Source organism: Triticum dicoccoides, chromosome 4B (assembly GCF_002162155.2).
Source record: "Triticum dicoccoides isolate Atlit2015 ecotype Zavitan chromosome 4B, WEW_v2.0, whole genome shotgun sequence".
NCBI lineage: Eukaryota > Viridiplantae > Streptophyta > Magnoliopsida > Poales > Poaceae > Triticum > Triticum dicoccoides.
Genome location: NC_041387.1, coordinates 490,049,009 through 490,069,288, shown reverse-complemented (window position 1 = coordinate 490,069,288; position 20,280 = coordinate 490,049,009). Strand labels below are relative to the sequence as shown.

Sequence of the window (20,280 nt, the reverse complement as noted above, 5' to 3'; positions counted from 1 at the left end):
TATGGCCATCATCATCTTGTGCTTGTGATCTCCATCTCCGAAGCACCGTCGTGATCACCATCGTCACCGGCGCGACACCTTGATCTCTATCGTAGCATCGTTGTCGTTTACGCCATCTATTGCTTCTACGACTATCGCTACCGCTTAGTGATAAAGTAAAGCAATTACAGGGCGTTTGCATTTCATACAATAAAGCAACAACCATATGGCTCCTGCCAGTTGCCGATAACTTCGGTTACAAAACATGATCATCTCATACAATAAAATATAGCATCACGTCTTGACCATACCACATCACAACATGCCCTGCAAAAACAAGTTAGACGTCCTCTACTTTGTTGTTGCAAATTTTACGTGGCTGCTACGGGCTTAGCAAGAACCGTTCTTACCTACGCATCAAAAACCACAACGATAGTTCGTCAAGTTAGTGCTGTTTTAACCTTCGCAAGGACCGGGCGTAGCCACACTCGACTCAGCTAAAGTGAGAGAGACAGACACCCGCCAGCCACCTTTAAGCACGAGTGCTCGTAACTGTGAAACCAGTCTCGCGTAAGCGTACGCGTAATGTCGGTCCGGGCCGCTTCATCTCACAATACCGCCGAACCAAAGTATGACATGCTGGTAAGCAGTATGACTTGTATCGCCCACAACTCACTTGTGTTCTACTCGTGCATATAACATCAACGCATAAAACCTTGCTCTGATACCACTTTTGAGGAACGTAGTAATTTCAAAAGTTTCCTACGCACACGCAAGATCATGGTGATGGCATAGCAACGAGAGGGGAGAGTGTTTGTCCACGTACCCTCGTAGACCGTAAGCGGAAGCGTTATCACAACGCGGTTGATGTAGTCGTACGTCTTCACGATCCGACCGATGCAAGCACCGAACGTACGGAGCCTCCGAGTTCAGCACACGTTCAGCTCGATGACGATCTCCGGCCTCCGATCCAGCCGAGCTCCGGAGATGAGTTCCGTCAGCACGACGGCGTGGTGACGATGATGATGTTCTACCGGCGCAGGGCTTTGCCTAAACTCCGCGACGATATGACCGAGGTGGAATATGGTGGAAGGGGGCACCGCACACGGCTAAGGAACGATCCGTAGATCAACTTGTGTGTCTATGGGGTGCCCCCCGCCCCCGTATATAAAGGAGGGAGGGGGAGGTGCGGCCGGCCCCCTAGGGGTGCGCCTGGAGGAGTCCTACTCCCACCGGGAGTAGGACTCCCCCCTCTTGCCTTGGTGGAGAAGGAAAGGGGGGAGGCGAAAGAGGAAAGGGGGGCGCCGCCGCCCCCTTCCTTGTCCTATTCGGACTAGGGGGGAGGGGGCGCGCGGCCTGCCCTGGCCGGCCCTCCTCTTCTCCCTCTTGGCCCACTAAGGCCCAATATCCCCCGGGAGGGTTCCGGTAACCCCCCGGTGTTCCGGTAAAATCCCGATTTCACCCGGAACCATTCCGATGTCCAAATATAGGCTTCCAATATATCAATCTTTATGTCTCGACCATTTCGAGACTCCTCGTCATGTCCGTGATCACATCCGGGACTCCGAACAAACTTCGGTACATCAAAACTTATAAACTCATAATAAAACTATCATCGAAACGTTAAGCGTGCGGACCCTACGGGTTCGAGAACTATGTAGACATGACCTAGAACCATTCTCGGTCAATAACCAATAGCGGGACCTGGATGCCCATATTGGTTCCTACATATTCTACGAAGATCTTTATCGGTCAAACCGCATAACAACATACTTTGTTCCCTTTGTCATTGGTATGTTACTTGCCCGAGATTTGATCGTCGGTATCCAATACCTAGTTCAATCTCGTTACCGGCAAGTCTCTTTACTCGTTCCGTAATACATCATGTCATAACTAACTCATTAGTTACATGCTTGCAAGGCTTAGGTGATGAGTATTACCGAGAGGGCCCAGAGATACCTCTCCGACAATCGGAGTGACAAAACCTAATCTCGAATTATGCCAACCCAACATGTACCTTCGGAAACACCTGTAGAGCACCTTTATAATCACCCAGTTACGTTGTGACGTTTGGTAGCACACAAAGTGTTCTTTCGGTATACGGGAGTTGCACAATCTCATAGTTGCAGGAACTTTGTATAAGTCATGAAGAAAGCAATAGCAGTATACTAAATGATCAAGTGCTAGGCTAACGGAATGGGTCATGTCAATCACATCATTCTCCTAATGATGTGATCTCACTAATCAAATGACAACTCATGTCTATGGTTAGGAAACATAACCATCTTTGATTAATGAGCTAGTCAAGTAGAGGCATACTAGTGACTATAGTTTTGTCTATGTATTCACACATGTATCATGTTTCCGGTTAATACAATTCTAGCATGAATAATAAACATTTATCATGATATGAGGAAATAAATAATAACTTTATTATTGCCTCTAGGGCATATTTCCTTCAGGATCTACATGTGAATCGGAGTACATAGCTGCTTCGGAAGCGGCAAATGAAGGAGTCTGGATGAAGGAGTTCATTTCCGATCTAGGTGTCATACCTAGTGCATCGGGACCAATGAAGATCTTCTGTGACAATACTGGTGCAATTGTCTTGGCAAAGGAATCCAGATTTCACAAGAGGACCAAGCACATCAAGAGACGCTTCAATTCCATCTGGGACCAAGTCCAAGTAGGAGACATAGAAATTTGCAAGATACATACGGATCTGAATGTTGCAGACTCGTTGACTAAGCCTCTCTCACGAGCAAAACATGATCAGCACCAAGACTCCATGGGTGTTAGAATCATTACTATGTAATCTAGATTATTGACTCTAGTGCAAGTGGGAGACTGAAGGAAATATGCCCTAGAGGCAATAATAAAGTTATTATTTATTTCCTCATATCATGATAAATGTTTATTATTCAAGCTAGAATTGTATTAACCGGAAACATAATACATGTGTGAATACATAGACAAACACAACGTCACTAGTATGCCTCGACTTGACTAGCTTATTAATCAAAGATGGTTATGTTTCCTAACCATAGACATGTGTTGTCATTTGATTAATGGGATCACATCATTAGGAGAATGATGTGATTGACATGACCCATTTTGTTAGCCTAGCACTTGATCGTTTAGTATATTGTTGTTGCTTTCTTCATGACTTATACATGTTCCTGTAACTATGAGAATTATGCAACTCACGTTTACTGGAGGAACACTTTGGGTGCTACCAAACGTCACAACATAACTGGGTGATTATAAAGGAGTACTACAGGTGTCTCCAAAGGTACAGGTTGGGTTGGCGTATTTCGAGATTAGGTTTTGTCACTCGGATTGTCGGAGAGGTATCTCTGGGCCCTCTCGGTAATGCACATCACTATAAGCCTTGCAAGCAATGTAGCTAATGAGTTAGTTACGGAATGATGCATTACATAACGAGTAAAGAGACTTGTCGGTAACGAGATTGAACTAGGTATTTGTAACGCCCTAGATATACTTTCCATATTTGTATCCAACTCTTGCCGTCTCCGGCGCTAAGTTATATTTATTTCTCGGGTTTGGGTCTTTGTCTCCGTGTGTTGTTTTCTTTTTCGGGCATCTCTTATCATGTCATCACGTGCATTGCATTTGCATACATGTTCATCTCATGCATTCGAGCATTTTCCCCGTTGTCCGTTTTGCATTCCGGCATTTCGTTCTCCTCCGGTGGTCATTTCTATCTTTCTTTCTTGTGTGGGGTTTAAACATTTCTGGATTGGACCGAGTCTTGCCTAGCGGCCTTGGTTTACTACCGGTAGACCGCCTGTCAAGTTTCGGGTCATTTGGACTTCGTTTGATACTCCAACGGTTAACCGAGGGACCGAAAAGGCCTCATGTGTGTTGCAGCCCAACACCCCCCAAATTTGGCCCAAAACCCACCAAACTCTGCTCCATGTCCTAGAGCGTTCGATCACGATCGTGTGGGCGAAAACCGCACCTCATTTGGACTCTCCTAGCTCCCTCTATGCCTATATATACACCCCTCCGTTTTCGGATATCTCCCTCTCCCCGAAACCCTAAAAAAACAGATCTCCTCCCTCCGCCGCCGACGGACGTGTCCGGCCCGCGCCGGACAGCGTCCGCTCCACCCAGCCGCCCGCCTCAGCCAACGCCACCGCGCCACGTGTCCCGGACGGGCGCCCACATCGCCGCGGTCGCGCCGGCCCGCCCGAGCCCGCGGGGAGCCCGCCTCCTCGTCCGACCGGGCCACTCCCCTCCGCCGCGCCCCGCTTCTTCTCCCTCGTCGCCGGGCCACCGCCGCCTGCGTCGCCGGCGCCCCACCGCCGCCGCGCTCCGGTCGCCGCCCCCCGACCGGCTGCCGCCTCCTCGCCGCGTCTCCGGCCAGATCCGGCCGCGGGAGTGCCGGATCCGGCGACCCCGACCTCCCCGGCCTCTTCCCCGAGCTCCGGCGAGCTCCTGGGCCTCTCCGGCGCAACTCCGGCGAGCAGCTACAGTGTTTCCGGCGAACTCCGTAAACCGCGCCAGATCTGAGATCTAATCCTCTAGGTTGACTTTTCATCCCCGTAACCCTAATTTTTATGCGATGTTTGACTGCTCGTATCTCCGCAACCGTAGATCCGTTTTAGGCGTATGATATATCAAAGTCTTCGTCTCGACATGTACATCATTTCATTCCATTGCATCATTTGGATTTGAGGTCATCTTGACGCCCAAAATGCTGTTAGAAGGAGGCTTCGTGAGTTAAATTGCAGATCCGTTAGTTCATCATGCACTTTTGTCATTTTTGCTATGTTTAATTCGTGCATGATATGCCTGTGCCCCTTTGGGATGAATTGTGAAGCATTTTGTCTTCTTTCCAGAGGTGCCACCCATGCATTTTTAGGATGTGTGTGTTGTCTTGTGCAAGCTTGCGAAGAGAGGTACCTGAGATTGCAGATTTCAGGGACTTAGTGATTTTCGCTAAGTCTGGGATATTTTAGTTCATGATGCTATATGTCCAGCTTGTTTCCTAGCGATCCGTGCCTCTTTTGAGGATGATCAGTAAGGGAGTTTTGATATTTATGTTATGCTCTATCCATCCATGTCTTTGTTGGCATTTGTGGAGTGCTCTAGGTTGACTCAATCGAGCTCAACTTTTGCTTCGTTGTTAATCTGGGCAGATCGTCAACTTGTTTGCGATTTTGCCGATGCTACCGTTAGTGTTCCATGCATGCTATGCCTTTGTTCTTGCCATGTGTAGCTAGCACTTTGTGCCTTCTTGCTGGTTATATGCTTTCCTTGCCATGACTTGCACCGTAGAGAGTGCATCGAGCTCGTTTACATGCCTTCGTGAGTTATATTTCAGCGTGTCTCAGTTTTCACTAAGTCTGAAAACTGATTGTGTTCGAGCTATGTTCGTGAGCTCGGTAGAGTATTTTGTGAACCCTTTTGGCCCCAGGTCACTTTGGGTGTTTAGTTAAGCTTGTTGAGTATCTCCATGCCATGTTCTTACTTGTCATGTTCAGGTTTTCTATCATGTTGTTTTGCTGCTCCGAAAAGAGCTTCGTGATCTGAAATTTCAGACTAGTGTAGATTTCACTAAGTCTGAAATCTGTTTTGCATTTGCGTTTTAGCCATGCTTGTTTGAACCTCTTAATGGATGAATTTGCCTATGGCTCAGTGCTAGTGTTTTGTCAACCATCTTGTGTACATCACTGCCATGTATTTTGTTTTCATGTTTGGTGGCTGTAGCATGTTCTTTTCGTTGCATTTAGATGCCTACTTGCTGTAAATCGCAGACCGGTGTCATATCTTAAAACGCTCGCCATTTCCAAACCGTAGCTCCGATTCCAATGATCTTTATATCGTTTTCAAGCGATTTCATCCCCTCTATCCAGTGGCACACTTGGTTTTCCAAGTTGATGCCAGGTTCATGCATTTCCTGTCATATCTTGCATTTTGCATCCCGCATCGCATCCCGCATAGCATATCGTCATTTCATCATATTGCTTGGTCTTGCCCGTGGTTGATTGTATCCTTGTTGCTTGTTTGTCTTGTTGGGTAGAGCCGGGAGACGAGTTCGCTACCGAGGAGCCCGTTGAGTTTGCTTGTGAGGATCCAGTCAACTCTGACAACTGTGCAGGCAAGATGATCATACCCTCGAAATCACTACTATCTTTGCTATGCTAGTTTGCTCGCTCTTTTGCTTTGCCACTGCTACGATGCCTACCTTTTGCTTGTCAGCCTCCCAATTGCCATGTTGAACCTCTAACCCACCATTGTCCTAGCAAACCATTGATTGGCTATGTTACCGCTTTGCTCAGCCCTTCTTATAGCGTTGTTAGTTGCAGGTGAAGATTGGAGCCGTTCCTTGTTGGAACATTTATATTCTTGTTGGGATATCATTATATTGCTATGTTATCTTAATGCACCTATATACTTGGTAAAGGGTGGAAGGCTCGGCCTCTCGCCTAGTGATTTGTTCCACTCTTGCCGCCCTAGTTTCCGTCATATCGGTGTTATGTTCCCGGATTGTGCGTCCCTTACGCGGTTGGGCTATAATGGGAACCCCTTGATAGTTCGCCTTGATTAAAGCTTTTCCAGCAATGCCCAACATTGGTTTTACCATTTGCCACCTAGCCCCTTTTCCCTTGGGTTTCCGGAGCCCGAGGGTCATCTTATTCTAGCCCCCCACGGGCCAGTGCTCCTCTGAGTGTTGGTCCGAACTAGAGCCCTGTGCAGCGCCACCTCGGGGAAACTCAAGGTTTGGTTTTAGTTGTACGGATTGCTCATCTGAGTGTGCCCTGAGAAAGAGATATGTGCAGCTCCTATCGGGATTTGTCGGCACATTCGGGCGGTGTTGCTGGACTTGTTTTAACCTGTCGAATCATCTTGTTGTACCAAGATACCGAGTCTGATCGGTGTGTCTTGGGTGGAGGTCTATTCCTTCGTTGACCGTGAGAGCTTGTTATGGGCTAAGTTGGGACCCCCCCTGCAGGGATTGATCTTTCGAAAGCCGTGCCCACGGTTATGGGCGGATGGGAATTTGTTAATGTCCGGTTGTAGATGACTTGAACTAAACTTAATTAAAATGAATCAACCGTGTGTGTTACCGTGATGGCCCCTTCTCGGCGGAGTCCGGGAAGTGGACACGGTGTTGGAGTTATGCTTGCGCAGGATGTTCCTTTAGCTTCTCGCTCGTGCTTCGCCTTCTCTTCTCGCTCTCTTTTGCGTATAAGTTAGCCACCACATATGCTAGTCGCTTGCTGCAGCTCCACATATATTTGCCTTATCCATTCCTATGAGCTTAAATAGTTTTGATCGCGTGGGTGTGAGATTGCTGAGTCCCTGTGGCTCACAGATACTACAACTCCAGATGCAGGTCCAGGTGATACTGCTCCAGTTGACGATTACGAGCTCAGGTGGGAGTTCGACGAGGACTCTCAGCGATACTACGTGTCCTTTCCAGATGATCAGTAGTGGTGCCTAGTTGGGGTTATCGATTCAGGACCTTGTCGCATGTTGGGTTCTTTTCTATTTTGGCGCCGTAGTCGGGCCATGAGTGTTTGTTTGATGGATGTTATTTATGTACTCTGATGTGACGTGGCGAGTGTAAGCCAACTATGTTATTTCCCCCTTTTATTATATATTACATGGGATGTTGTAATGATTGCCTGACTTGCGACATTGCTTTCAATGCGGTTATGCCTCTAAGTCGTGCCTCGACACGTGGGAGCTATAGCCGCATCGAGGGCGTTACAGTATTGGATACCGACGATCGAATCTCGGGCAAGTAACGTACCGATAACAAAGGGAACAACGTATGTTGTTATGCGATTTGACCAATAAAGATCTTCGTAGAATATGTAGGAACCAATATGGGCATCCAGGTTCCGCTATTGGTTATTGACCGAGAATAGTTCTAGGTCATGTCTACATAGTTCTCGAACCCGTAGGGTCCGCACGCTTAACGTTATGATGACAGTTTTATTATGAGTTTATAAGTTTTGATGTACCGAAGTTTGTTCGGAGTCCCGGATGTGATCACGGACATGACGAGGAGTCTCGAAATGGTCGAGACATAAAGATTGATATATTGGACGACTATATTCGGACACTGGAAGTGTTCCGGACGTTTTCAGAGAAAACCGGAGTGCCGGAGGGTTACCGGACCCCCCCCCCCCGAGAGAAGTAATGGGCCTTATGGGCCTTAGTGGAGAGAGAGAGGGGCAGCCAGCATGGGCCGCGCGCCCCTCCCCCTCTGGTCCGAATTGGACTAGGAGGGGGTGCGGCGCCCCCCTCTTTCCCTCTCCCTCTCCCCCTTCATTTCCCCCTCCTAGTAGGAGTAGGAAAGAGGGAGTCCTACTCCTACTAGGAGGAGGACTCCTCCTCCCTGGCGCGCCCTCTAGGGCCGGCCGGCCTCCCCCCTTGCTCCTTTATATACGGGGGCAGGGGGCACCCTAGGACACACAAGTTGATCTTCAAGATCGTTCCTTAGCCGTGTGTGGTGCCCCCCTCCACCATATTCCACCTTAGTCATATCGTCGCGGAGTTTAGGCGAAGCCCTGCGCCGGTAGAACATCATCATCGTCACCACGCCGTCATGCTGACGGAACTCATCCCCGACGCTTTGCTGGATCGGAGCCCGGGGATCGTCATCGAGCTGAACATGTGCTGAACTCGGAGGTGTCGTACGTTCGGTACTTGGATCGGTCGGATCGTGAAGACGTACGACTACATCAACCGCGTTGTCATAACGCTTCCGCTTACGGTCTATGAGGGTACATGGACAATACTCTCCCCTCTTGTTGCTATGCCATCACCATGATCTTGCGTGTGCGTAGGAATTTTTTTTGAAATTACTACGTTCCCCAACAAGGACGAGGTGACGATGCGCGTGGGAAATGGTTCCAAAGTCGATGTGACCGCCGTCGGCACGCTACCTCTACATCTACCTTCGGGATTAGTTTTAGACCTAAATAATTGTTATTTGGTGCCAGTGTTGAGCATGAACATTATATCTGGATCTTGTTTGATGCGAGACGGTTATTCATTTAAATCTGAGAATAATGGTTGTTCTATTTATATGAGTAATATCTTTTATGGTCATGCACCCTTAAAGAGTGGTCTATTTTTGATGAATCTCGATAGTAGTGATACAGATATTCATAATGTTGAAGCCAAAAGATGCAGAGTTGATAATGATAGTGTAACTTATTTGTGGCACTGCCATTTAGGTCATATTGGTGTAAAGCGCATGAAGAAACTCCATACTGATGGACTTTTGGAATCACTTGATTATGAATTACTTGGTGCTTGTGAACCATGCCTCATGGGCAAGATGACTAAAATGCCGTTCTCCGGAACTATGGAGCGAGCAACTGATTTGTTGGAAATCATACATACTAATGTATGTGGTCCAATGAATATTGAGGCTCGCGGTGGGTATCGTTATTTTCTCACCTTCGCAGATGATTTGAGCAGATATGGGTATATCTACTTAATGAAACATAAGTCTGAAACATTTGAAAAGTTCAAAGAATTTCAAAGTGAAGTTGAAAATCATCGTAACAAGAAAATAAAGTTTCTATGATCTGATCGTGGAGGAGAATATTTGAGTTACGAGTTTGGTTTACATTTGAAGCAATGCGAAATAGTTTCGCAACTCACGCCACCCGGAACACCACAGCGTAATGGTGTGTCCGAACGTCGTAATCGTACTTTACTAGATATGGGGCGATCTATGGTGTCTCTTACTGATTTACCGCTATCGTTTTGGGGTTATGCTATAGAGATGGCCGCATTCACGTTAAATAGGGCACCATCAAAATTCGTTGAGACGACGCCTTATGAACTATGGTTTGGCAAGAAACCAAAGTTGTCGTTTCTTAAAGTTTGGGGCTGCGATGCTTATGTGAAAAAGCTTCAACCCGATAAGCTCGAACCCAAATCGGAGAAATGTGTCTTCGTAGGATACCCAAAGGGAACTGTTGGGTACACCTTCTATCACAGATCCGAAGGCAAGACATTTGTTGCCAAAAATGGATCCTTTCTATAGAAGGAGTTTCTCTCGAAAGAAGTGAGTGGGAGGAAAGTAGAACTTGATGAGGTAACTGTACCTGCTCCTTTATTGGAAAATAGTTCATCACAGAAACCTATTCCTGTGACAACTACACCAATAAGTGAGGAAGCTAATGATGTTGATCATGAAACTTCAGATCAAGTTACTACAGAACCTCGTAGGTCAACCAGAGTAAGATCTGCATCAGAGTGGTACGGTAATCCTATTCTGGAGGTCATGTTACTTGACCATGGCGAACCTACGAACTATGAGGAAGCGATGATGAGCCCAGATTCCGCAAAATGGCTTGAGGCCATGAAATTTGAGATGGGATCCATGTATGAGAACAAAGTGTGGACTTTGGTTGACTTGCCTGATGATCGGCAAGCCATCGAGAATAAATGGATCTTCAAGAAAAAGACTGACGCTGATGGTAATATTACTGTCTACAAAGCTCGACTTGTTGCGAAAGGTTTTCGACAAGTTCAAGGGGTTGACTACGATGAGACTTTCTCACCCGTAGCGATGCTTAAGTCTGTCCGAATCATGTTAGCAATTGCCGCATTTTATGATTATGAAATTTGGCAAATGGATGTCAAAACTGCATTCCTGAATGGATTTCTGGAAGAAGAGTTGTATATGATGCAACCAGAAGGTTTTGTCGATCCAAAGGATGCTAACAAAGTGTGCAAGCTCCAGCAATCCATTTATGGACTGGTGCAAGCCTCTCGGAGTTGGAATAAACTCTTTGATAGTGTGATCAAAGCATATGGTTTTATACAGACTTTTGGAGAAGCCTGTATTTACAAGAAAGTGAGTGGGAGCTCTGTAGCATTTCTAATATTATATGTGGACGACATATTATTGATTGGAAATGATATAGAATTTTTGGATAGCATAAAAGGATACTTGAATAAAAGTTTTTCAATGAAAGACCTCGGTGAAGCTGCTTACATATTGGGAATCAAGATCTATAGAGATAGATCAAGACGCATAATTGGACTTTCACAAAGTACACACCTTGATAAAGTTTTGAAAAAGTTCAAAATGGATCAAGCAAAGAAAGGGTTCTTGCCTGTAATACAAGGTGTGAAATTGAGTCAGACTCAATGCCCGACCACTACAGAAGATAAAGAGAAAATGAAAGAAGTTCCTTATGCTTTAGCCATAGGCTCTATCATGTATGCAATGCTGTGTACCAGACCTGATGTGTGCCTTGCTATTAGTTTAGCAGGGAGGTACCAAAGTAATCCAGGAGTGGATCACTGGACAACGGTCAAGAACATCCTGAAATACCTGAAAAGGACTAAGGATATGTTTCTCGTTTATGGAGGTGACAAAGAGCTAGTCGTAATTGGTTACGTCGATGCAAGCTTTGACACTGATCCGGACGATTCTAAATCGCAAACCAGATACATGTTTATATTGAACGGTGGAGCTGTCAGTTGGTGCAGTTCTAAACAAAGCATCGTGGCGGGATCTACATGTGAAGCGGAGTACATAGCTGCTTCGGAAGCAGCAAATGAAGGAGTCTAGATGAAGGAGTTCATATCCGATCTAGGTGTCATACCTAGTGCATCGGGTCCAGTGAAAATCTTTTGTGATAATACTGGTGCAATTGCCTTGGCAAAGGCATCCAGATTTCACAAGAGAACCAAGCACATCAAGAGATGCTTCAATTCCATCCGGGACCAAGTCCAGGTGGGAGACATAGAGATTTGCAAAATACATACGGATCTGAATGTTGCAGACCCGTTGACTAAGCCTCTTCCACGAGCAAAACATGATCAGCACCAAGGCTCCATGGGTGTTAGAATCGTTATTGTGTAATCTAGATTATTGACTCTAGCGCAAGTGGAAGACTGAAGGAAATATGCCCTAAAGGCAATAATAAAGTTATTATTTATTTCCTCATATCATGATAAATGTTTATTATTCATGCTAGAATTGTATTACCCGGAAACATAATACATGTGTGAATACATAGACAAACATAGTGTCACTAGTATGCCTCTACTTGACTAGCTCGTGAATCAAAGATGGTTAAGTTTCCTAACCATAGACATGAGTTGTCATTTGATTAACGAGATCACATCACTAGGAGAATGATGTGATTGACTTGACCCATTCCGTTAGCTTAGCACTTGATCGTTTAGTATGTTGCTATTGCTTTCTTCATGACTTATACATGTTCCTATGACTATGAGATTATGTAACTCCCGCTTACCGGAGGAACACTTTGTGTGCTACCAAACGTCACAACGTAACTGGGTGATTATAAAGGTGCTCTACAGGTGTCTCCAAAGGTACTTGTTGAGTTGACATATTTCGAGATTAGGATTTGCCACTCCGATTATCGGAGAGGTATCTCTGGGCCCTCTCGGTAATGCACATCACTATAAGCCTTGCAAGCAATGTAGCTAATGAGTTAGTTACAGGATGATGCATTACGTAATGAGTAAAGATACTTGCCGGTAACGAGATTGAACTAGGTATTGAGATACCGACGATCGAATCTCGGGCAAGTAACACACCGATGACAAAGGGAACACTGTATGTTGTTATGCGGTTTGACCGATAAAGATCTTCGTAGAATATGTAGGAGCCAATATGAGCATCCAGGTTCTGCTATTGATTATTGACCGGAGACGTGCCTCGATCATGTCTACATAGTTCTCGAACCCGTAGGGTCCGCATGCTTAAAGTTAGATGACAATTATATTATGAGTTTATGTGTTTTGATGTACCGAAGGTTGTTCGGAGTCCCGGATGTGATCATGGACATGACGAGGAGTCTCGAAATGGTCGAGACATGAAGATTGATATATTGGACGACTATATTTGGACACCGGAAAGGTTCCGGGTGAGATTGTGACAATACCGGAGCTCCGGGAGGTTATCGGAACCCCCCGGGAGGTATATGGGCCTTAATGGGCCTTAGTGGAAAGGAGGGGTAAGGAGCAAGGGAGGGGGCGCCCCCCAAGCCCAATCCGAATTGGGAGGGGGGCCGCCCCCCTTTCCTTCCTCCCTCCTTCCTCTTCCTTCCCTCTCCCTCTCCAAATAGGAAAGGGAGGAGTCCTACTCCCGGTGGGAGTAGGACTCCCCCCCTTGGGCGCGCCTCTCCCCTTTGCCGGCCCCCTCCTCCACTCCTTTATATACGGGGGAGGGGGGCACCCCATAGACACAACAATTGATCATTTATCTCTTAGCCGTGTGCGGTGCCCCCCTCCACCATAGTCCTCGATAATATTATACCGGTGCTTAGGCGAAGCCCTGTGACGGTAGAACATCATCATCGTCACCACGCCGTCGTGCTGACGGAACTCTCCCTCGACACTCGGCTGGATCGGAGTTCGAGGGACGTCATCGAGCTGAACGTGTGCAAGAACTCAGAGGTGCCGTGCTTTCGGTGCTTGATCGGTCGGCCCGTGAAGACGTACGACTACATCAACCGCGTTGTGCTAACGCTTTCGCTTTCGGTCTACGAGGGTACGTTGACAACACTCTCCCCTCTTGTTGCTATGCATCACCATGATCTTGCGTGAGCGTAGGAAAGTTTTGAAATTACTATGTTCCCCAACAACATGAACCACATCTTCACCTCTCTATATTTCTAGTGCGATAAAATTGCAAGAAACTGCCGCTCTATACGCTTCAATGCAGCGTCACAACATGACGGTGAGCCTGCAGCAGGCGGACGCTGTAGCATGGGCAACGCCTCGCTACTTCCAGCGATGACTCGCAGCACTGGCGAGCCCTCACTGCTTCCGTCGAGGACTTGCAGCACGGGAAACTCATCAATCATGCCGCGTTGCAGCACCGACGACGGGACGAGATGGTGGCGTGGGGACGCACATGCAGCTTTCATGGAGGAGAAAGCTCATCTGTCGAGATCCATTAGAGAGAGAGGTAGGGGACGAAGAGGTCAAAGCAGCGGTGAGGAAAATATGTGGCTGTGAAGTTGCATGGAGAGAATAGGATAAGCGGCCGGTGGGCCCTACATGACGTGTGTTGCGCGAGGGATGCGGCTGATTTGTCTAGACATCAGCCGGTTGGTTTAAACACTTTCTGTAATTTTTATTGTTGCGTAGCACGTTTTGCTTCATGGAGTACACCACAACATTAACAGTTACATATGTGTGCAACTTTAGAAAGCTTGAGCTTGAATATTCCTCTTTAGAGATAGAAGGGCAGTAGTGTATTTTTCCCTTCTTTATCCCAAAAAGCTAACAATAGGAATACAACACCGCAGCAAAATTCGTGGTATTGCAAGGGGACGGACCGACCGACCGGCCAAGAGGGTCCAATACCTCCACACTGACGTCGTATGTTGTTTGGGCCATACCAGGGAGAAAAATAGCCGTGCGATCCAAAAGAAGGTACACGTGGCAACAGATCCCTCTTTCACCGATTGTTCTCATCTTTCATTCCTTAATTTTCCCCAATTCCTCCAAATCCCTAACTCCCCAATCTCAAAATTTCCTCAAACTGTAGAAAATTTTGTCCCAGATCGAAATCTTCTGGCGGCTCTCCCCGATCGGCACCACGGTTCTCCTCTCTCTTAGCATGTGCAATTCTTGGATCTGTTCTTCCGTTTCGTAATTATTCGATTTTTCTTTCTCTTGCGTGAAATCTAAGCAGAGAAATCTCGAGATATTTGCGCCGCGAATGTCATGGAGAAGGAGGTGTATGAAGAGATGAGTCCGCCTCCTCAACCTGTTGATTTGCCAGATGCCACTCCGCCCTCTGCGTCCGATCCCAGTCAGAAGCCTGGTTCGTTTTCCCCCCATTTCGTTCCCCTGAACTCCTCGTTTGCCTGTGGTGGATTTTCCTGATCTTTTTGCGCTATGTTCATCTTGATAGCGAAAAAGGCGACACGACAATGGGCCGCATGGACACGCCAAGAGGAGGAGAGTTTCTTCAATGCTCTGCGCCAAGTAGGAAAAGTAAGATGCATAATTTCCGGATGCAATGTTACGCTGTGATTTCCAAACTGCTTTAGTTGATAGATGGATAACATCTTGTCTTTGTTGTTGGTAGAATTTTGAGAAGATTACTCTACGTGTCCAGAGCAAAAACAAAGATCAGGTACATGTTCTTGGATTTTCAATATGCTGTACATAACTAATTAGGAATTTGGAAGGAGAGGAAAATACATGTGAGACCGTAAGTCAAACTGTGCACGAACTGCCCTAAAGGATTCTCAATTTTTATGAGAAGTAGAATAGGGTAAGCACAATTTATGTTTAGAATCTGGAAGCAAGGCATAGTGGGAATCATTTTTGTTACCAAGGCCTTTGTTATTTGTTCACATAGCACCACTATCCCCTTAGTATAAACATATGAAGCCATTATTGCTTAAGCTGCTCTTGCGGTAGCTGGGAAAGGGTTGCAGGGAGGGAGAATCACAAGCTTCATCTCAACAATCCAATGATGATGAGCTCCTTTCTCTTGCAGCCGATGTCCCCTCCTTACAGCGACTCACCCTCCTAGCCTGCAGCTGATTTCACTTCCTAATTTTACTTCCAAGTTTTGTGGTTGGACAACTTCAAAACCCAGACCATGAGATTTAGAAACACCCCACCATCTCACTTATTATTTTCCTGTCCTAATCACAAGCGTAATATCTTTTGCCTTTTATTTTCCCTTATTATTTTCCTGTCCTAACCATGTTTGGCTACGAGGCGCATGCCTCAGTATCTTAGCATCTTGTGCGGCGAGTAGAAAATGCACAAGTCTAATCGAAGACGCTACACCTAGAGCAGCTTGAGGCATTTTGCAATGCCGCAAGGCGCACGCTGTCCTAGCAAAGCGCGTTAAACTGGCCATTCCCAAGAAGACAAGTTTGGCTTTTTAGTTTTCTATGTTGGCAGATGCTTTGTCCTCGCATATTGTCTTACAGATCACATGTCTGATATAATTATAAAAATTCATGAACCAGAGAATATGTTGTACTTCCCATTAGCCTCAAGGTTCAATATTTATGTTGCAATACAGGTCAGGCATTACTACTATCGCCTTGTTAGGCGCATGAAGAAGCTTCTGGGTCCTGGGTTCTCACTTGATGCACGAAACTCCAAGGACACCATTGCTGCTATGCTCCGCTGGTAATTGAATGAGCCTTAATGACATGCAATTAATCTGCTGGGTTGTAGTTCAAAGTTCAAACTACTATTTGTTTATTCAAGTTGCATGATAGAAAAAAATAGTACTCCCTCCGATCCATATTACCTGTCGCTCAAACGGATGTATCTAGCACTGAAATACGTCTAGATACATCAATTTGAGCGACAAGTAATATGTGGATCGGAGGGAGTAGCTGATTTTACAATGTTTTTGTGCTATATATTTCTGACATTGTTTTCCTAGGAGGCTTGAACTTTGGATAGTCATTCTAACCTACAAATCATGCAGTATATTTTGCAGCAATGCAGATTACACCTCTGGGTTATTAGTGTTTAGGAGCTAGAACTATGAGGCCTTTATAGATCAATTGTGTAAACACCGTGTCATATTTATTATTTTGTTGTTTTCCCCAAAATGAGGGAGTATTACATTGTATGTTTTCTGTTCTGACTAATCAATCAAAATGAGTTTTATGAAAATTTATAAGCTTCTCTTCCTCCTGCATTGCAAAATTAATGACAATAACTCGGTGTGGATGCTTGGGACTAGGAGGGTGCTTATTGTTTGTATATTGACAGACAAAATGCTCCTTTTTTCTACATGCAATGCCTGTTGCTAATAATTGTCGCTTTTCATTTGATCCTGTGTTGTTTCTTTTGTATTATATGAAAAAAATACTGAGATATTAACTGAGTTTTATGCAGGTGGTCTCTTCTCGAGAAATTTAGCTGCAGTGCTTCAAAGCTACATCTGAAGCCTCGGAGATTCAAAACATTTGTAGATGCATTGGTCCGTTCTCTTCAAGATTTTACCCCAATATAAAGGTTGTTTATTTTGAGTAGTTCTGTTTCTCATGCAACATATCCTATTTTTATAGGGAAATCAACTGATAAAAGACAGAAAAAGAACGAGAAGAAAGTGTTCACTAGGGGATACCCGCTTATCTTCTTCATCTCCAGTTCTCAGCAAGACTCCAGGAAATCAATCTTTCGCAGTAGGACTCTTGCCCATGGATGCCCAAAACGGTAGCAAAGGAGCCTCTTCTAAAGGAGCGTTTATGAAACGGGTTGCAGAATCTAATTCTAACAAGTCAGGAGTAATCAGAGGAGACCTCTCTGCCACCAGAACTGTGAGACAAAAAAGGAGAGCAGGTGATCACTTGTCATCTGTTTTGATATGATGTATCCTTAGCCTCACTCATCTTTGATCGTATAAAATCTGCATGTCTGACCAGTCTTGCTGGCCCAATTTATCATATGGGGGGATTCTATAGTGTTAAACATTCCTTGCATTAGTGTTGATAGCTGATGATTTGTGTTGTAGGGGGTGCTGGTGCGTGTGCGGCATATAAGAAATGGGAGAGAGCTGCCATGGCTGGTGTTTCTTTAGTTGCTGATGCAGCTGAGGAGCTTGAACGCAAAATGACGACCCAGAACTTGTCGTGTAATGCGGATGCAACTGTGCTAGCTTCATCACCCAACAACGTATCTACTGTTGATGGTATTGTTTCTAGTCTTTGTTCTGTAGTTCATGTAATTACTGGACTTAGATTAAGTCATGCTAACTCTTGATATTTTTATTCTGTATTGGCAGATGCGGGCACAAATCATATGAAAGAAGCAGATCCGCAAGCACCTTCAAAGCTGAAGCTGCAGTTATTTCCAATAAATGAAGCCACACGGAAGGCATTGGAGAAGGTAAATGTTTCCTTTTGCTAGCGAGCTAAAAAACCAATCACATGTTTCCAGCAACAGCTACACTTGATACATCAGTTATTACTGGTTATTTGGTTAATTGTTAGTCTTAGATCCCTGTAGTCGGCAAAATATTCATGATATATGAAACATGAAGCACAAATAACTTTGGTAGTGCTATTTACATTGTGCGTAATCTTTTTTCTGCAGTGGGCATGCTGCTGGGTGTTGCCTAGTGCCATGGCTGTGCACACACTGAGATATTATGTTCTTTTCTCATATTCTCAAACAGCACGAGCATGTTATGACATCCCTATCTCTCTATAACAGGATGATCATAATCCACATCTGGAGCTCACATTAAGTTCCAAGAAAAAAATGTCTTCTGTTTTAGAACATCTGAATCGCAAGTGGGGCAACTCAAACATTGCATGTGGAGAGCTTGTGCTTTTCCCATATTGTGCTCATCAAGAGGATTTAGCTACCTATCAGAGGTGGACAACACAAGATACTGTTGCAGTGGCTGATGTCTTTTTTTCTGTGAATAGCCCCTCTATTTTCCGATTAAGGTACGGTGTTTCTGTGCTGTATAAAATAGTGATGTTCTAGACCATTAGTGGCCAGCCATATGATTGCTAACTGCTGTATGAACTTTTTGTTGGTAAGGTATGGCTGGTTCTCCCTTGCTGAGCTTGAGGCAGGACTAAGTGAAATATCGTTGACCCGCTTTGAGAATTGCATGATACCAGAAGACATTCAGGTCAAATCTTCCTCAGAGGCCTGTGTGCAAAAGGATGGCACTTTACCCAGTGACTTCACTTCTGAGCAATCATCTAATAACTCAAAAGATCAGTCGGCATTATTGCTTGGTACACCATCTAGTACAGGCAAGAATGCTGCGGAAGAGCCTTCCATTAATACCTTTCCCTCTCAGTCTGGCGATCACAATCAAGAACAAGTTCCTGCAAACCAAGCTTTTGAGGTCCTTATTCCTGTTTTGTGCAAACTGTCTTAAGTTAAAATTCTAATGGTTGATCTGTTATCTCTAATCTGTTCTATTATACTTCAGGTTGATCCTCAGATGGATTGTCTTGCAATATCGGAAGTAGATTGGGCAGATACCCTTACTGATATCAGTGTTGGATACTTGCTGACAGAAGCATCCAAGGCTGCTAATTTGGATTGTGAAGTGACCTCTATTGCCAAAAATCCTCTTTTCGATGAGAATCCGTGCAGCTATGACTCGTTTGATGCTGCTGTTGCCCTACATGCTTCTCGTTATCAAGCGGCAGAGCAGCCAGCTCAAACATCCCATTCCACCATGTGGGGTGCAGAAGAAACATGTGATGAGTTCAGTTTTATGTTGGCCACAGCTAGGAAGCAACAAGGTTTAAACACTTCAGCTAGCAGCCCTCCTGATAGCGACAATGAAGTTCACTCTTCAAATTCAGAAGGGTTTCAAGGTTTTCTTCAGGTCGGTTGTCATTTTCAGGTTCTCAACAAGTTTTTACCTGTTCGACACCGTTAATTTACATTCTTGTTGTAGGACTTGGCTGGAGGAGATACTCCTGGTAATCCTTGTGCTGATGATGTCAAGGCAATGGAAGAACTTTGTGCCAGATCACCACCTCAAAGTGACAATGATTTTGGATTGAAAGATCAGCCTCTAGATGACGCATTCTGGGTATTAGACGAATGCCCTAGCAGCAGTTGTTATCTTTGCTGCAAACTAACCAAACTAGCTATGCCGAGGCTTACATTTTTATCTTTATTTCTTTTTGCAGCCCGAATCACTTGGACCACTGGACTTGGATATACCGCCAATAAGATCCCTAGCTGACGAGTTCATCTTAGGAGACAGTCAAAATAGTTGGAGTCGGATGATGGAAAATAGCATGGATGCATTTCGAAACATGTCGTTCTTCGTGTCCGATAACAATGACTCAGTTCTTCCACCCATCATGTAGAGTTGTGGATGCTGGCTATGTTTGGCTAGGAAGGATACTGCCAATCAGGCATCCCGCCGAGGAGGAGGCTTTATATTGTCCAAGCGGGCTGCTTGTTGCTAATACAACATATGCGGACTTGCTGTGCCTTTGCAGTCAAGAGGGACGCATGTTGTTGTAAGGTTATAACATAAAATCGTGTACTATGTAAATCGGGTTGTTCCTGTACAAAAGGCACATACAAGCGCTTGGTTACAATAAAGCCCCTCTTCATCCGGATATTGTGAAATGAGCTTGGGTCAATTGGAGTTTGTTCTTTTATATACAAAAATTTCGACAAAAACATATTTGAAGTTAAAAATAAATCTTGCTTTTTGTCAACAAGTACATATACATTCATATGACGTACCTGCAAATTTCATAAATCAATGTGTTTATTTGAGGGGAGCAGGTGGTACCTCAGAATAACATTTTTGACATTTGGAGTCAA

At 45.2% G+C, this 20,280-nt stretch overlaps 1 protein-coding gene across 1 annotated transcript; it reads left to right on the top strand.

The window, feature by feature from the left end:
• The first annotated feature begins 14,310 nt into the window (after nucleotides 1–14,310).
• LOC119291043 (TSL-kinase interacting protein 1-like) lies at nucleotides 14,311–20,079 on the top strand. Its single transcript, XM_037569737.1, has 15 exons — nucleotides 14,311–14,403; nucleotides 14,519–14,572; nucleotides 14,666–14,797; nucleotides 14,888–14,970; nucleotides 15,065–15,112; nucleotides 16,022–16,131; nucleotides 16,855–16,939; nucleotides 17,028–17,301; nucleotides 17,474–17,650; nucleotides 17,744–17,847; nucleotides 18,175–18,413; nucleotides 18,511–18,826; nucleotides 18,914–19,318; nucleotides 19,391–19,528; nucleotides 19,629–20,079. The coding sequence occupies exons 3-15, from the start codon at nucleotides 14,698–14,700 to the stop codon at nucleotides 19,809–19,811; spliced, it is 2,262 nt and encodes a 753-aa protein (XP_037425634.1). The 5' UTR covers nucleotides 14,311–14,403; nucleotides 14,519–14,572; nucleotides 14,666–14,697; the 3' UTR covers nucleotides 19,812–20,079.
• Nucleotides 20,080–20,280: the final 201 nt, after the last annotated feature.